This window comes from Cydia pomonella, chromosome 6 (genome assembly GCF_033807575.1).
Source record: "Cydia pomonella isolate Wapato2018A chromosome 6, ilCydPomo1, whole genome shotgun sequence".
NCBI classification, from domain to species: domain Eukaryota; kingdom Metazoa; phylum Arthropoda; class Insecta; order Lepidoptera; family Tortricidae; genus Cydia; species Cydia pomonella.
Genome location: NC_084708.1, coordinates 8,056,015 through 8,069,435, shown reverse-complemented (window position 1 = coordinate 8,069,435; position 13,421 = coordinate 8,056,015). Strand labels below are relative to the sequence as shown.

The window sequence follows — 13,421 nt, the reverse complement described above, 5'->3', positions numbered from 1 at the left end:
ATTTCAAACCACAGAATTTTATTGCTTATCAAAATGTGCAAAAGTACTGCAACTTAAAATCTAGAAATTCAAATTAAGTTATTGACTAGCGACATCTATTATTAAATATAAGGTTTATTGTTCAACATTAAAATGGATAGATGGCGCTGCAGGTACGAAGTTATACTGCAATGCAAATAAAGTAGTGGTTTCCAAAGTGGTAGCTAGATGGCATAAAAATAAAAATTTAATTGAGAACAATATTAGCAATAGAGGTGGATTGTCAAAGAAAATTTTGTAGCTACAATAGATTGCTGTCATCTTTCGACACATGATTAAAACTTTTAGAACACGGTTTGACTTACTCCCCTTATTCTTTCACTGATATGTGTTAAATTTGTTAAATATTTAAAATCCCACCTATTATAATTTTATGTACTTACCTAGTGACTGATCCCACAACGAAAAATATTAAAAAGAATAACCGGCCAAGAGCATGTCGGGCCACGCTCAGTGTAGGGTTCCGTAGTTACTCTTCCGTCACAATAAGCTAAACTGGAGCTTAAAGTATAGTAAATTGTTAACCAAGGGATGAAACGGTACCTTTCACCTGAGTTAAACAAATAGGCAAATTTGCATAATCAGTACCTAATTAAAGTAAGTCTTTTTACTATGAAGGGAAAACTTTTTGCGATAACTCAAAAACAGCTAAACTGATCATGTCCGCTATAGTTTTCATTTAATGTCTTTCTTAAGCTCTACTTCCACGATTTTTTTCATATTTTTTGGACTTATGGTTCAAAAGTTAGAGGGGGGGGGGACACATATTTTTTTTTCTTTCGGAGCGATTATCTCCGAATATATTCACTTTATCAAAAAATGTTTCTTGAAAACCCCTATTAGTTTTGAAAGACCTTTCCAACGATACCCCACACTCTAGGGTTGAAGCGAAAAAAAAATTTCACCCCCACTTTACTTGTACGACTTTGTCGGCTTTATTGATTTATATATCCATGCCAAATTTCAGCTTTCTAGCACTAACGACCACGGAGCAAAGCCTCGGACAGACAGACAGACAGACAGACAGACAGACAGACAGACAGACAGACGGACATGGCGAAACTATAAGGGTTCCGTTTTATGCCATTTGGCTACGGAACCCTAAAAAGTATTAGGAGTCTGAATGAAACAGCGTCGTAGGTTAATAAAAACAGTATTATTAAATACTTTCGGTAGGATCACTGCTACAAAAAAAGTCTTAAGAGCATATTAGTGGACGACCGCTTCCCCATATAAACGTGGTCTCGATTTTCCTTCCTAGATATTCACATCAAGTAAAATATTTTTTCTCAAACTGGCAATGAAATTTTGACACTACTTACTTCAAATTAGGTCCGGAAATACTACGTATCCGGTGCGATGAGTGAAGATGATACATAAAGGAATTTCATACAGCCTGGAAAGCAATCTTCTTTTTGGCATTCACACAACGTCTTGGTATTCTACCATCAAATAGTAGTAGATTTTAGCGGTGTAAACTTACGAATAAAACAAAGTGACTAGTTTTTTCATTGCATGTTTGAGAAAAACACGTCTCCGCGAGAAATGGGGTTGCCAGCTGCGTTTCCCTATCCTACTTAGCCTGCAAGTCTTCGCTTCCCGCCCAGCTTCTATAGTAATGTACTATTACACAATGTATTGTATATTAACCATAGCTATGCCACTTCATTTGACTTTTTCCAATTTTTAGGGTTCCGTACTCAAAGGGTAAAGATATTAACGGCCTATTACTAAGACTCCGCAGTCCGTCCATCTGTTCCTCTGTCCGTCAATCACCAGGCTGTATCTCATGATATAGTTGGTTGAAATTTTCACAGATTTATTTCTGTTGCCGCTATAACAACAAACACTAAAAAGTACGGAACCCTTGGTGGATGAGTCCGACTCGCACTTGGCCGTATTTTTTATTACTTATTATAAGTGTTAGGAACGAAAAATAAAATCATACAAATTTTATAAGCTCCTAATTGTTATAACATAAAAAAAAACAAACGAAAGGGCACAGTTGTTGTTATATTATACCAAATAGCGTAAAGATATTTTATAAAATGTCAGTCAGCTGCAGAGAAAAGGTACCCCTCTGCATAGAAATTTTGTATGCAGGGGGGTACTTTTTCTCTGCAGCTGACCGTACCCAAAAAGGAAATTGGGAACAACATTTGTATTTTTACATTTGCATGGAAGAGGTCATGTGACTTCGTCCCGTTTCGTCTTAATTCTATAACACTGGTTTACAACTAAAGCAAGAGTACCCTTCACATAAGCCGTATATAAATATTTAAATTATCGAGTTTATTTCGTGAATAATATGGATAAAGATTATATATTGATGTAGAAGATATTTTTTTACGTAAGTACTGTATACCTACTAAAATTAATAGGGTGCTAACTTAGCCAGTGCATACCTACTTTGCGAAATGAAAGTATACATGAATGTTTGTGACGAAATATGATTTGTACCAATCTTTTATGACTTAGGTACCTACAATAGTAACTGTAATTTATCGCAGCAAAAATCTGCGATGTCATATATTTCGTGTTATATTAACACATTCACCGCCAACATTTTCGTAGCGTCAGGTTCGTAGCCGACCCCAGCTTTTTCGGATTAGTTACCACTTACCACCAAGTTGTTACCAGTGGTAAGTACTGGGATTTTTTCCCAGTAGTTACCACTGGTAAAAGGAGGGTTTTTTTTTTCCAGTAGTTACCACCAAAATTTGGTTAGCGTTCAATACTAATAAAAACAGTATAAATTTAGAGTGCTTTAATCAATAATCAATTAAAAGTCCAATTAATTATAACTTAATTAGTTATAATTATAGTTTCATTATAATTCGATTACTGTTTCAGTAAACTACCTTAAAAGTGATAAAAAATAGTCGGTCTTTCACTGATTTGTTTGTTTGTTCATATAATTGTGACGTTACTTATTGAAACGGACCTTATTGTCGCTGGCGCTAACGCCATTATCAGCGATGCTCCTATATAAATACAACGTTGCGCTACGCAGTGCAGCGTAAGCGCCCTCGACAATGATCCAGGTTAACGTCACAATTAATTCGATTTACAATTAATAAGATAAAATTCAACCAAACGTTAATTTTACCTTTAATTTTATGCACTTACACCGGTTTTAATATGTTTGATCACTTTTAAAGCAGTTAACTGAAACACTAATCGACTTATAATTATTGATTAAAGCACTTTTTTTTATACTATACTATTTTTACTGTTTTTATAAGTATTGAACTGTTACAAAATTTTGGTGGTAACTACTGGAAAAAAAATCCCACCTTTTACCAGTGGGAGCTACTGGGAAAAAATTCCCAGTAGTTACCACCAAACCGAGTTTGTGGTAGCTAGGCTAGTGGAATTTTTTCCCCTGTAGTTACCAGTGGTAAAAGGTGGGAAAAAAATCCCAGTAGTTACCACTGGTAACAACTTGGTGGTAACTAGTGGGAATAACCCGCTTTTTTCTGCTTTGTAGAGGAAAGCGACTTCGAACAGAGAACCCGCCGAGCGGGTTCCCGGCACTAATTGCGTTAAAATAAAATGTGAATATTTTATTCGGAACAACCAATATTTTTGGGTTTTTTGGATTGCTGGTTTCATTAATGTAAGTTGTTAAGTACGAACTAAGCAATATTTATTGTACTACTTTTAAACAGCCTGTATCTCTGTAGGAAAATCAGAAATATTTTGGGTGCCCTTGCCTTATTTGTTATTTGTACGTTTATATGTATATAATTAAAATATTACTTATACTACGAGGAAATTTTAAAAATTACTCTCTGTTGGTTCGTCATCATCAACAGAATGACTTCGGTTTCTAGGTCGCAGAGGCCTCTCCACTTCTGCCTCCACTTCTACAATAACACTGTCCTCTGTGTCCCCGTCGGCACCGTCACCGCCGAACTCAGACATATGTCGGCGCCGAGCCCCGGGCGAATGTTCTAGTTCAGTTATTTCATGACTACCGTACCTTGCTGGTCGCCTCCGTCGACTTCGTCTGCGACTGTTGTCAGGAGTCTGACTACGACCCAAATCATTCAGAATTGTCACATCTCCATTTCGTTCCGTCTCTTCAAGCAAGTCTCCACTAGATTTTGTTTTTCTGCGCCCTTTCTTCCTTTTATTCTTCTCAGTTCCAACTTCGCAAAGAGAACGACAGGACGCGTTTAATTTTGGCATTGAGAGAGCTTCGTCATATGATGGTGGGGCGACCAAGTCTCGAGGGTCCGGAGCATTGCAAAGTGCTTCCTGCTCCGCTCTCATTCGCAGCTGTCTCAGCCTATCTCTCGCTTCTTCCACTTGTCTTTCCCGCTCAGCTTGTATAGACGCCATACGACGTTTCATAGATCGTTTAATAGCATTAACTAAGATAAGACACAAAGCTAAACCTATAATCATAACAATAATAAACCAGATGACGTTATCCGGACTAGTCCCTTTTTCAGTGGGGTTCCATGTATAGTAGCATGCTTCTAACCAAGTTCGTCCAATAACACTGGCCGGACTGTTACAAATTAAATTATAAGATTCCTCTTTTTTATTAGGTTCCAAGGTTACAAACTCGAAAAAATCATACATGTTATCATCACTGCAATCACAGCGCCACATATTATCACTAAGATCCAACCGCTCCAAATACGGATTTGACTGGAAATAATCCTTGTTCCAAATAACAGTGAATCTATTTCCAATAACTCCTAATCCCGTTAACCTTGGTAGCATAAAAAAAGTGTAGTTACTTATGGAACTTATTCGATTGTAGTTAAAATTTAAATATTGGAGTGTATTTGATGAAATACTGTCGGGAATATGTGATAATAAGTTGCGAGAGAGATTAATATCAACTAGTGATTGTAAGCCTTCGAAGGAATCTTTTCCTATGGTAGTGATTTCGCATTGACTCATGTCCACCGTATTCAAGGATAGAGATCTCAAATGTCCAACTCTTGTCAGATAATTTCTCGAAAGATTTATGTACGTCAGTGCTGGCATGTCTAATAAACTATCTTCGGGTACGTTCGCAATTTCATTCCACGATAAGTCCAAATATTTTAATATGCTGAGTCCTTTGAAGGTGTCCGTCCTTAGAGATCCAATATTATTATACGACAAGTCCAAATGTTCAAGCTTACTATTATTCATGAATTCATTACTTCGTAAATACCTAATCATATTGTGATTGATTAACACTTTTCTTAAATTAGGGAATCCTTGTAAGCTGGGCTGCATAATGTTACAATATGATATATCTAGGTATCTAATGGAGTCTGAAAACAAATTTGTACTAGCTGTTGATAAATCTAATCTGAAGTTTCGCGATAATCTCAAATATAATAAAGATGTTAAGTATAACAGATCATTATGACCAATCGTAGTGAGTAGGCAATTGCTCAGGTAAAGACTTTTCAAAGTAGTTGATACCATGCCTTGAATTCTTAACAAAGGATTGTTGTTCAATTTTAGTACTCTTAGGTTGTCAAGTCCACTCACTGGAGACCTGCCGTGTATGGATCCGATTTCACAGTCGTTCAAGACTAATGTTTCCAACGAAGAACTTATCAATAATTCTCGATTGGCCAAATTTCCGAGTGTCCTAAATTTATTATGCGATAAATCCAATATTTTCAAGTTCACGGCCTGTTTGATGAAGTTATTTGGGTTTAAGTTAAGCCATTCTTCGAATTCATTACTAGATAGATTTAGTAATTCTAATTTTGTAACATTATGAAAAGCATTTTCTGGCAAATCTCTCAGCAGATTCGAACTGATATCAAGGGTAACCAAGTTATAAAATCTGCTTAAATTTGATGGAAAAACCGATATTTCATTCTTTGAAATATTCAAGTTCTGTACCTGAAAGTATGAATGAAACTATTAATTGGATAATAAGTTAAAATGGTTCACATTTTTTTGCATTTAATTAAAATATTTACCATATCACCAGATCCGTCCGGTATTTCTGTGAGTCCTCTTCTAGAACAGTCGACAGTAGTTCTATCATCATTGCAAGTGCAGATAAAACATAATTCATTCGAATTTCTGCCATCAAAATCCAGGAAGTTAGTCGAACTTCGTGTCAGCAAAGGCAGCAGAAGACAAGCTGTCACAACTACGAGTCGATGATTCATCCTGTTATGACATTCCTAACTGAAATAAATCATAAATAATCTTAATTGATTAAGTAATTGTTAGTGCAAGTAGTTTCGCTATAATTCGTCGCTTCGGCTACAATAAATGTTTGTCTATGAACACCTGCGTGGTATATTTTTTTCGATCAAATTTCTTGTCACGTATAGTTGGCCCTAACTGTTCACTCTAATTTGTGACCAATTGTTATCAACATATCAGCAGCCGCAAAAAAGAAAATAAATAGCAAGAATATACACAACAATATTATCTATGTTATCAGCTATTGATATAAGCGAGTTTGTAGGATAAGTTGGTAAATTTGGGTCGTGCATACCCGTTATCAGAACCGTGAACCAACTCTTGAGCATATGATTGCATAGTTAACAACAACCCATGTAATTTTTCTCATCATAAGTCGAAGGCTTTACACCGTTTCCTGTAAATCACAAATTGTTCGTTACTTAAAAATATGTAACTTCATTTTTTTGTGTTCCGTTTGTCATCCTTATAATTTTCAAGCTATGATAAAAAAACATAATATTTGTCTTTCGAAAATTATCCATATTAAATAAATACTCATGTATTCCTTGAACACTGCCGCAGTGACATTAAATTCAAATTACTTAAATAACTTAACTAAAACGAGGAACCTATTGCTAAAATACAAGCTAATACCTAAGCATTAGTGATTTTGTATGTAAAATCACTAATAGTATGAGGTTGTATTTTATTATGCAATAGGCCCCAGATATTTCGGACTGAATAAATAAACAACTTTTAACACACTTTCAAGAGTAATTCTACACACAAGAAAGTTTAATGATAATGTCCATATCCGGTATCGTAATTATCGTATTGGTCGTGGCCCCCAAAACCTTCATGACCTCCGTGGCCATGGCTGTCGTGGCCGTAGCTTCCGTGGCCGCCTCCGAAACCATCGTGGCCGTGATTAATTATAAGAGGTATTGTAAGGTACACAGGTACCTACAGAGGTTTCAATATAAATAGGTAAGTAAAATAATATCTTACCCAAATGTTATATCAAAAAAGCCGGTTATTTTCAATTATTTTACTTCCGCCTTTCCAATATATAAAACATTTTCACTTAATAAAACGAATATACTTTTTTCCCACTTATTTCAATTATGCACTGTTCCACACCCTTCTAGGAAAGGTTAGTCATAGGTATCACTTCAGTAAAAAAATTCACAGCGATTATTTATCACAAACACATGGAAATAATGCAAATGATGGTCACTATGTGATTATTTATATTCTTTAGAATTCCTTCCCTTTTATTACCAACATTCTCATTATTTTAATATTTTGTACATAACACGTGTGTTGCTGAGCAGGTGATTGTATAGTATGAGCTATATCCCTGACGTGTTATCATTGATAAAGAGATAAGAAACCGCTAGTACCTAGGTCTAATCTGGCCGTAATTGGAAGACTGGCCAGTTTTCGGATAAATAATGACAGAAAAATAAATCATTTTGGTACATTAAGATTTATTCATGTTTAATAAATTAACTTTTATTAATAAATTATTTTCATATAAACTTATAAACAAATACATCGTATTACAATTTAAATCAATAACGAAAATTATCGAAATAAAATCATTTGGTATTGATAGTTTTTTACGATATTATAATACCCATACTACATTTTACTTTTTACATATATTAGACAGCGCCATCTAGTAGTATGAATAAGAATCAGAATGTATCCTAGTTTATAATAGCGCCTATCTCACGATACCTCCATTCTCGGCTCGTGTATTGATTAAATCATGTCCGCAATGTATGAATAGATGGCGCCACTAGTAGACGAATTAAGGTATAATTTTATGTTACATTGTTATTTTATTATGGATATTACATATTTCAATGTGCAATAAAATTATACATTCTTAAAGAAAACATGTTTATCATTTACCTCAACTTATGAAATATGTACCTAGTCAGTTATTAGTTAATACGAATTTGAACTGTATGTCTTACTGAGCGTCTGTCGCTCATTCTAGGTCTAGATTCCGTAAGGTCCCCAATAGACCTAGACCTGCGGTGTCTACGCTCTATTGGCTCTTCGACTTCGTCCACAAAGTCAGGTAGAGAATGAAAAGACGAGTTCAATCGAGGCATCAGAAGTGCTTCATCGTAGGAAGGAGGGAGATCTTCGTCGTGAAGAGGAACTCTCATTACCAAGGTCTCTACACGAGGCTGAGGTGTGACGCCAATGCCATTTAGAGCCGCAGTTTCAATGGGCGGTCTTGGCGGCTCCGGTTTGTTAAGAGACATCAGTCCTCGACATATCAATGACGTAATTAATACACCAATGATCACTCCAACCATCACAGCCATGAACATATACGATTCATCCGACGTCCCATCTCGGTGCCACGTTTCAATGTAAGCCCTCTGCCATGTTAATTGTGTCACATTAGATGGCGAGTAACATATCAATGAAGAAGCTGGGTCTACAACCTTTGACGGCTCCTTTGTCAAGTACTCGTATGTAAGAAGCAAGTTTACGCCAAATCCTTCACAGCTCCAACGGTTTCCTTTTACATATATTTCCCTCAAATACGGGTTTGAAGAGAAGTATGCGGACGACCAAACTTTTTTAAACCCGTTCCCTCTCAAGTCCAATACCGCAAGGTTGGGTAATGCCGAGAAGGTGCGGTCAGTAAGCGAGGAAATCTCGTTATAGCTTAAATCTAATTTCTGCAAAGTGTGAGACTGGAAATTGTCCGGCACGCTCTCAATTTGGTTCAAAGATAGGTCAATTTCTAGTAAAGTTGTCATTTCGGTAAGAGAATCGACGTTAAGATTACCTATTAGACAGTTACTTAGATGAAGGCTTCTTAATGAAGCTGATTGGAATGCCGGGACATTTGTAAAGGAATTTCTTGACAAACTGAGAGTGAGTAAATTGGTTGCTCCAGAAAGTAATGTTGTTTGCAGATCATCAATTCTGTTTTCTGATAAATCAAGATGGTGCAGGCCAGTCATTTCTTTAAACGCATCATCATGAATTTGGATAATCTTATTCTTGGATAAGTCCAAATATTTTAGATTGCTGTTCGGCATTTCACTCATCCAAATTTCATAGTTGTTGTCTGACAGGTTGAGGGTCTGCAAGTGTGGCATAGTCACTAAAAAAGTTGGCAAAGGACGACTCAGTCGATTTCCTGATAAGTCTATTTTTTCTGCGAGAGAAAACCTTTCAAGTTGGCTGGGAAAAATTTCGAAATTATTATTCGAAAGTAGTAAAACCTGGGCCTGTAACAAAAAAAAAAACTGAATTTAATATATTTTCGATTACTTATACACGTTCAAATTTTCAAATTTAATGTGTTATTTTATTTGTATTTAATTTAATGTTTTCTATGATTCTTTACATATATTATTTGTGCTTAGATTATACGTACATCGTAGTTTAAATTTTCTGACAATTCTGTGAGTTCTCTGTCAGAGCAGTCGAGGTAAACCAAGTTGTTAAGAGAGTAGCTCCGGCAAGGCTCATCCTCGGTATCTCTTAAGACGCCGGCCCATATGGTCGGTAGCAGCCACAACAAGGCCACTGCTAATACATCTGCAATGATATAAACATTATCACTAACTAACTTTTGCCAGCGACTTCGTCTGCGTGGAATGAAGATAATAATTAATAAAAACTACCCTATGTCCTTCCCCTGGCCTCAAACCAGGGATCGGAAACCGGTATTTTTTTTTTATGGGAACGAAAACGGTATTTTTTCGTTCTTTGTTAATTATTTCCTTTCTAATTGGGCAATCTAATAATACGAAGTCGTTATCTAAAAACACAACCGAGTCCTATATTTAGAGTATAAAATAAACCGAAATATATATTTATTTTAAAGTTTTTCCAAAAAACCGGTTCCGATCCCTGCCTCAAACTATCTCCATACTTAATTTCATCTAAATTAGTTCAGCGGTTTAAGCGTAAAGAGCTAACAGACGGACAGTCAGAGTTATACTCGTAACTAGCGACCCGCCCCGGCTTCACACAGGTTACACAAAACCGTTATAAATTATATACCTAAACCTTCCTCAAGAATCAATCTATTGATAACTGAAAATCGCATGAAAATCCGTTCAGTAGTTTTTATGTTTATTGCGAACATACACACGCGGCGGGGGACATTGTTTTATAAGGTGTGGTATTAGTAGGGATAATGCCAAAAGTAAATAAAAATATATTTTTACTGGGTCGGACATGTCAATTCCGCTTTCTTGAGCCAGGTAACAAATAAATTAAAAATCATAATTAATTAAAAATAACAACAATTGTTTTTTTAATGTAAATCAAAAACAAGATAGCGGAACTAGCTGAACAATGTGACGAATGTCCTAACCCTTTTTAAATTTACAGTCAAAATATAACCTTCAGATGACCACAAAATGTAGATCCTAGCAGATAGTAAAAAAATATCATAAAATTGACTTACCTGATTTCATCAGGGTTGTTTTTAAATCACATTGTCAAAATATTTCACAACATTCACTTCACTCAAGGCATTATCTATGTTATCTATGCTTTATATCTATCATGCACCGATATTACTTAAGAATAGGTGTAGAATTCAGTCATTAAATCGGCAAATTACGGTTAAGTACGTTCATAAACAGCGGCGCAATTGTGTAATGTGAAAACTACAATTTGACTAAGCAAGTATCCGTGACCATTCTAGTTTGTAGGTGCGTCTTAACTAATCTATCTATAGGATAACAACATACAGGGGGTATTTATGTTAGCAATATTCTTGCTCTCAAGCGGTCATAATTCATAATTTATTCGTAAGTTAGTAAGTAGTTGGAAGATTGGTTAAAGCATTGGTACTACCAACTTGGTAGTCTAGCGGTACGGGCGTGTGATTTTAAATTCGGAGACCGCAAGTTCAAACCCTGACTCGTACCAATAAGTATTTCAGAGCCTACCTGTACGTACGATAGGTATATCATTTGATATTTACCAGTCGTTTGTCGGTGAGGGAAAACATCGTGAGGAAACCGGACTAATCCCAATAAGGCCTATCTTAACTACCCTATGGGTTTAGAGGTCAGTTGGCAGTCGCTTTCGTAAAAATTAGTGCTTGTTTCTTGGGATTAGTTATCAACCTACAGTTGCTATGGAGCCCTGCCAGTGGGACGACACGCCTCCTTTCGGGTATTATCTATTCCATTCGGCTGTTGGCACTAGTTTGACGTCCCTATGCGTACACGACAACAGATAAAAAATTCTGACTTGAATTTTGATAACCCTAAATAGCCTAAAGGGATAGTGCCATACAGAAAGGGACAGCATGATTCGTCCCTGAATCTCTGTCAACTGTCAAACTTCGGTTTTGTAGGAAGTGTAATTTCTGTACGGTAGGACTATTATTTATTCTGTGGCCCTGCGTTATATGTAGCGTTGAAAATTTCCGGAAAAAATCCCGTTTCTTTCCAAACGGCTCGTTTTTTTCATGATTTTTACGGAAAAATCATGAAATTTACCGCTTCAATTTATCCGAAAAAAACGTTTTAATCGTTTTTTTCGTGAAGGTTTCAATCGGTTATTTTTCTTAATACTGGTGTGTAGGTAAATGATTATTGACAATATTGACATCGGTGTCAGTTCAGTTCAATTGTCACAATCGTGTGGCTTCATTACGCTTATCAGTTGGATTAATTTGTAATTAAATACGGCACTTAGATTGTTATAGTATCTACCACTTACCTAGTACTCATATTGAAAAACAGTTCTTAGTGATCTTCAAAAGTGCGTTATAATGCCGCGTGCAAAAAGCGGTCTTTGGAGACATTGGGATACAACCGAGGTAAACAACAAAAAAATAGCCAAATGTGTATTTTGCTCTAAAGAGTAATGATATAAGAATAGAAATTATATTAAATAAATTGTAGTGACTTATTGTATTTTTTCTTTAAAAATCCGAAAAAAACGGAAAAAAACGTATATTTCATAAATTCCCGAAAGAATCATTTGTTTTTTTCCGACATTTCCAACGCTAGTTATATGTTATCACTTACCTACGTTTAAAGAATTTCACTGAACGACATTTTAAAATCAGCCTTTACATGGGCATCGTATCGTTATCGACACCTGTTATCACTGATTAGGTATCAGGTCGCCCATTCTGAAGAAATGTTCGGTGCCAGTTTCAAGCATATTAATCTCAAAACGTTGACTAATTCAATGTCGTCAAGTAAGATACAAATGGAGATAATATGCTAATTATTTATATCAAATTTTTTCTACGACAATAAACTAACCTTTGCGTCCGGGTTCTTTCACGCTGAGCTGAACCTAGAAATAAAGGGCGTAGCTGTATTTTCATGGTCCTACCACGAAATGATGTTATTATCTGAGCTATGTTTTTTCATTTTATAAATTTAAAAATAAATTCCCACACTGGCTAATGCGATTTACGTTAACTTTTGGTACGGTAATCTCTATATAGTCACTCATAAATATATACATTAACTAATTTTTTTTTTTTTTCAAAAATCTATAATAAAATCTATATTTCTTTGATAAATATAAACGTAAAAGTCCTGACTGACTGACTCAAATCAACGCCCAGCCCAAACCGTTAAACCTAGAGAGCAAATTTTAACAATAAGTAGTTTTTGTAACCTTATTATCCACTAAGAAGGCGTTTTTCAAAATTCATCCCTAAGGGGATGAAATGTGGGTCCTAAGTTTGAATGGGCTTCAAGTTTTATTTTAAGCTAGGAATTCGAAACTACGTAAAACGGTAAATTGTTAAAATAAAAGAAAACAGATTTCAGCGTTTTTGCAAATTCAACCCCTAAGGTGATGAAAAAGGGGTTGAAAGTTTGTATGGAGATCAAGATTTTTCTTGAGTATGGGACTTGAAACTCTGTACATAGGCATATTATTAAAACACAAGAAGAGTGATTTCTGCGTTTTTAAAACTTCTTATAAAGGCATAATATTAGGTAACAAAATAACATTACCTGAACGTTATTAAAAATATAACCCCTAAGGGGTTAAAAGGGGATGAAAGTTTGTCTTGGGGTTAAAATTTTATAGTAAGTTAGGAACATGAAACTTCGTAAAAAGGTATTATAATAAAAGGGAAAAAAACTTATTTCAGTGTTTTTTTTTTAAATTCATGCCCTAAAATTGTTAAAATGGGGTTGAAAGTTTGTATTAGATTCAAATTTTATTTCAGTATTTTTATA

General features: G+C 35.4%; 2 protein-coding genes across 2 annotated transcripts; both read right to left on the bottom strand.

Annotated features, from left to right (window-relative positions):
* Positions 1–1,176: 1,176 nt before the first annotated feature.
* On the bottom strand, positions 1,177–7,531 carry LOC133518850 (insulin-like growth factor-binding protein complex acid labile subunit). The gene is made up of 4 exons (XM_061852591.1): positions 7,213–7,531; positions 6,518–6,619; positions 5,988–6,201; positions 1,177–5,907 (listed from the first exon to the last, which is right to left on the bottom strand). The coding sequence occupies exons 3-4, from the start codon at positions 6,180–6,182 to the stop codon at positions 3,820–3,822; spliced, it is 2,283 nt and encodes a 760-aa protein (XP_061708575.1). The 5' UTR covers positions 6,183–6,201; positions 6,518–6,619; positions 7,213–7,531; the 3' UTR covers positions 1,177–3,819.
* A 146-nt stretch (positions 7,532–7,677) lies between these two features.
* On the bottom strand, positions 7,678–12,866 carry LOC133518852 (podocan-like protein 1). The gene is made up of 3 exons (XM_061852595.1): positions 10,661–12,866; positions 9,620–9,783; positions 7,678–9,470 (listed from the first exon to the last, which is right to left on the bottom strand). The coding sequence occupies exons 1-3, from the start codon at positions 10,668–10,670 to the stop codon at positions 8,157–8,159; spliced, it is 1,488 nt and encodes a 495-aa protein (XP_061708579.1). The 5' UTR covers positions 10,671–12,866; the 3' UTR covers positions 7,678–8,156.
* Positions 12,867–13,421: the final 555 nt, after the last annotated feature.